The sequence below is a fragment of the Emys orbicularis genome, chromosome 20 (genome assembly GCF_028017835.1).
Source record: "Emys orbicularis isolate rEmyOrb1 chromosome 20, rEmyOrb1.hap1, whole genome shotgun sequence".
NCBI lineage: Eukaryota > Metazoa > Chordata > Testudines > Emydidae > Emys > Emys orbicularis.
In genome coordinates this window covers 1,860,977-1,865,559 of record NC_088702.1, presented here as the reverse complement: position 1 = coordinate 1,865,559, position 4,583 = coordinate 1,860,977, and the positions used below count along the sequence as shown (strand labels likewise).

Sequence of the window (4,583 nt, the reverse complement as noted above, 5' to 3'; positions counted from 1 at the left end):
CCCAGTCCAGTGAGATGAGAAGCAACATGACTTGGCTACGTTTACCCCGAGTCAATGGCAAATGTGAGAGCAGAACCAAGGAGTCCTGGCTCCCAGCCCTGTGCTGGGAATAGAGACCAGACTTCCTGACTCCTGCTTGTATCTTATCCGCTGGGCCACCCTTCCTCTCCCACCCCCATTTACACGCCGTGATTAGCACACAAGTCCCAGCAGGTTACCCCATTGTCAGGAGACTGAAGAACACAGCAAACAGACACAAGGGATTGCGTTAGAGGCAAGTTTTATTGCTACATTATCAGCCCAAACAGGCAAAGATTCTCTGGTTACATTCGATATTTGCAAAATCTCGTCTTGTTTTAACTCAAAGGGTCTCCCTGACTTCGGTGGTTAGGGTCATCGCTGGGGTTAGTGCCACAGCCATGACACCCGTGCCCAGAGGAGCTTCCAGCAGCGGGGCCAGAATTATGCTCATGCCCAAGTTAATTGGGGCCATGCCCATGCCCATGCCCATGCCCATGCCCGTCACCCGGCTTCCCAGACCCTTCATCACAAGCCCCGTGTGAGATATCATGAGCATGTATGGCCAATTTTCCCAGCGTGGTAACGAACTCTTCGAAATGGAGATGTCCATTTTTGTTTTTGTCGGCCTTCTTAAACAGGTCTTCTATGTATTCGTCCTCTGTCTTCCCGCGCTGCAAAAGAAGGAAGAGTCAAAGGAAGAATCCATTAGCAACACGGTGGTAGGAGGTTGCACTGCCCAGTGCCAGTGGTGGTCAATGAACCCTCCTTGCAACTTTTAACAGCAAAATACTATTCTGCGACTTCTGGATTTGGGGAGAGATTTGAAAGCTCCAAAGGGCTGCTAGACACCTGGCTCCCAGGGGGAGTTAGCTGACTGCTAATCACTGACAGTGAAAATATAAAAGTGAAAGTGCTTCGAGAAAACCCTCCGTGTGTACCATGAAATCCCCATTCATCTCTCTGAGTCTACTCAACCATTTCTTTGGTCCTTACTAGCTGTGCCTGCTTTTCCATCAAGGCATTTGCCTAAGACAGGAAGAGAGAAGGTCCAGAATAAAGTCCAGTCTCTCTTGGTCTCTGGATGTTTATCGATCGAGTGTTCTTCTCCACGCTAGTGGAGCAAACGGTGGGTTAAAGCAGCATAAATCGACGCTCAATAGCATTTACTTTCAGATTAACTTCTACTCCCCCACTTGACTCTCAGGACACTAATGTGGTGAACATCTCCCAGAGAAGTAAAGCGAAGGAAAAGGATAGGCCAGATCCCCAGGGGCGTAAAGCACTATCATGGAGACTCCCAGCACCTCCCACAGACAGTCCCATGTCTCTGCTTACCGGGAGAGTGCACTCCAGAAATGACTTGGCATGCTGTTTTAGCAGCTGCTTGAACTCATGCTTCTGCAGGAAATCATCCGAGTTGGGCTTTTTTTCAGAGTACTTGTGGTACACTTCGATTACATCATTCAAGGCTTTTTCCAGTTTGCTTGTCATCTCGCTGAGTGTCTAGGGAACCTGAAACAGAAAGACAGTTATCTAAGAAACTGTTAGACTATAGAATACACGAATGAATGCTCCCTTCTGTCTCGGTCCGCCTTGATCAACGCTTGTCCAGTCTGCGGAAGGTACCAAGAACAGTATCATGTTATTACTGGTTTTCGAATAGCTCGGAGAGTGCTGTGCATAGACAGTCCCTGCCTCTAAGAGGGGATTATTGATCCCATTTCACAGATGGGGAACTGAGGCACAGAGAGATTACGATCACTCAGGGAAGCTATGGCAGAGTGGGAATTAACCCCTGCTCTCCTCAGCGTTAGTCCAGCAGCGTATCCATGAAGGCAGCTTTTCCTGCGGAAAGCAGGCGTTTGGATGTTCCCTGACTTACCTTTCCCATGAGCCCTGCGTCTGACCCCCCGATGTTCAAACACAGAATCTAAAGCCCTTTCCGTGTGCCTTGGAGACTATCCTGTACTTCCAGCAGCATTTCCTACCCCTGCTTCAGTGGGGGGGGATCCTGCTTCGTGATCTCCCTAAAGCAGCCCGGCAATGTCCCCTGTTTATAAAGCGCTATACAAGGCAGGTGGTTAGAAAAGCCAGGGTGTGGTTCAAATAAATAAATAATAGGGCTACTTATCGTAAACAGACTTACCCGAGTCTTGGAGATCAGAAGAGGAGACGATCAGTCAGGTGTGGTGAAGCCAGCGCAGAGATCAGAAGCTTTTATACTCTCCTTGAGCTGAGTTTAGTACACACACAGACAACGCCCTCAGATGGTGGCATTATTGTTTTCGTTCTTTAAGGCTCTCTGGAGTCTTGTGCAACGCGCTGCACCCAGCACGCCCAGGCGAGAATTCTGGAACCGGTCCAGAAAGTGACGCCTGCCGGGGTCGCTTCAGAGGCACAGTCTGGGCGTTTGCTCTGCGTGATCAGCCGGCACGGGGTACAGACAGGGGTGCAGGAATCCTGAGGCTGGTCTCTGCATTCTAGTTCCCCAAACAGCATTATGGGGGGTCTCAAAAGCCAGTGCCACGCTGGTTGTCAATGTCATTGCAAAGCAATTGTATGGATGTTGTGGAGGGTGTTATAGAATATCAGGGTTGGAAGGGATTTCAGGAGGTCATCTAGTCCAACCCCCTGCTTAAAGAAGGACCAATCCCCAGACAGATTTTTGCCCCAGCTCCCTAAATGGCCCCCTCAAGGATTGAACTCACAACCTTGGGTTTAGCAGGCCAATGCTCAAACCACTGAGCTATCCCTCCTCCCCACTGAAAATATGTTCTTTGAGTCTGTGTCCAGCGAAGGTGAAAAACAAGTTCTGTCAGACAAGAGATGTTTAATCTGTAAAGCTAGCCCACAGTGGGCCTCCTACCACCAGTCTGAACTGAATGCAAAGGAAGGATTGCGAGAACTTCAGAAAGAAATGAAGAGGAAGAGAAAAACAGTGGGGCGGTCGGGGGGGGGGCATAGAACCTCACTTCGAAGGATTGCTCTGCTATATTTGGGGTGCAGAGAAGACACCCCCCACCTAGGAAGTCAATGGATAGCAGATTTGCTTTATGAAAGTGGGATCTCAACCAGGCTTGGTTGAAAATGCTGCCAGATCTTCAGCTCCTATAAATCGGTGTCGTTCGTTGATTTCAATGGCACAAGGTTGACTTAATACCAGCTGGGGGCTCTCTGACCCATTGACTTCAATGGAGCTCTGCCTCTTTACACCAGCTGGGGATTTGGCCCTCTGACTTCAATAGATCCATGCCCCTTTACACAGCTTAAGATATGACTCGATGTCTTTAGTTTCTCAAGCCAAGAACACAATGTTCCAGGTCAATTTCTGCTTCCTGTACATGTGGGCGGAAGGTAATGGCCCATATTTCTTCATTCTCTTGCTCACACTTTTAAGCCCATGAACTATCTGCTCTGCCCTCCATTCTGCATCTCCCTAGGGACTTCTCCTTTCTCAACGGTTTTCTAAGGGAATAGTTTCTTGCAAAGGAGACGAGGGCTACGCCCCTGAAATCTGCCCAAGGCTTATTAAATGGGTGGCATATCACAGCAGCGTTTTTCGTTATCTTACTAGGAGCAAAACTGAGACAAAGTCAGCAATTAGCCCCTATTGGCCTGGCCTCTTTTAACTCATCTGGTAAAACAGCAATTTGTCACCTCCCCTGAATTCTCTGAGATGGACCTTTTTCCACACTAGAAATCCATTCTCCATAACCAGCATTTTGCACTGCCGAGCCGTGTCACCTGCCAGCTTTTTCCTGCCTTCAGTAAAACTTGTGAGACTTGAAAGACAGAACCGGCCGTTGCTCCAATAATTCTTTCTCGTGATGGGCGGATTGCATGCCCCTCTTCCCTCCACTCGTTCTGGAAGGGGCATCCCAACCTTGTCCACTCAGGTCCCGATCCCCCAAGCACGCTCCATGCACTTCATGGGAACGGAGCAGTAACACGAAGTCATCCCGCCTGAACCGATGCCAAAGTCTTGCCTCGACTGGAGACGCTGCCAGCCGTGTGTGGATGAGTTGCCAAACTAACGTCATCGCAGCACATGATAAAATCTTTGGGCATTTCAATCAAGTGCATCATCCTTTTGATATAAAGTTCAATGCCACCTACTGTGTTGTGCAGCGTTTTCTATTTCTCCAAGGGGTATGCCTCAGGAACCTCAGTTCGCAGGCTTGACCCCTTCCTTGGCCCGCTCTGTAAGGTAACAAAGACAGCTTAGCGCAGACAGTAACATTCAGCTTGCCTTGATTTGGGGTCAAAGCATTTCCCTCCCTCCCCGACACTTCTTAAGAACATAAGAACATAAGAACATAAGAAAGGCCGTACTGGGTCAGACCAAAGGTCCATCTAGCCCAGTATCTGTCTACCGACAGTGGCCAATGCCAGGTGCCCCAGAGGGAGTGAACCTAACAGGCAATGATCAAGTGATCTCTCTCCTGCCATCCATCTCCATCCTCTGACGAACAGAGGCTAGGGACACCATTCTTACCCATCCTGGCTAATAGCCATTTATGGACTTAGCCACCATGAATTTATCCAGTCCCCTTTTAAACATT

General features: G+C 49.0%; 1 protein-coding gene across 1 annotated transcript; it reads right to left on the bottom strand.

Moving 5' to 3' along the window:
* Positions 1 to 263: 263 nt before the first annotated feature.
* Positions 264 to 2,300, bottom strand: LOC135892437 (protein S100-A7-like). The gene is made up of 3 exons (XM_065420219.1): positions 2,168 to 2,300; positions 1,357 to 1,533; positions 264 to 692 (listed from the first exon to the last, which is right to left on the bottom strand). Exons 2-3 carry the CDS (start codon positions 1,510 to 1,512, stop codon positions 480 to 482), a joined length of 369 nt encoding a protein of 122 aa, XP_065276291.1. The 5' UTR covers positions 1,513 to 1,533; positions 2,168 to 2,300; the 3' UTR covers positions 264 to 479.
* Between the last annotated feature and the right edge of the window lie 2,283 nt (positions 2,301 to 4,583).

What these genes read in the sequence shown, in the direction of transcription:
- LOC135892437 (XM_065420219.1), bottom strand. Translation starts at nt 1,512, where the DNA reads ATGACAAGCAAACTGGAAAAAGCCTTGAATGATGTAATCGAAGTGTAC. An exon ending in TTCTGGAGTGCACTCTCCCG is followed by an intron (nt 693 to 1,356) that starts GTAAGCAGAGAC and finishes CTTCTTTTGCAG; the next exon opens with CGCGGGAAGACAGAGGACGA.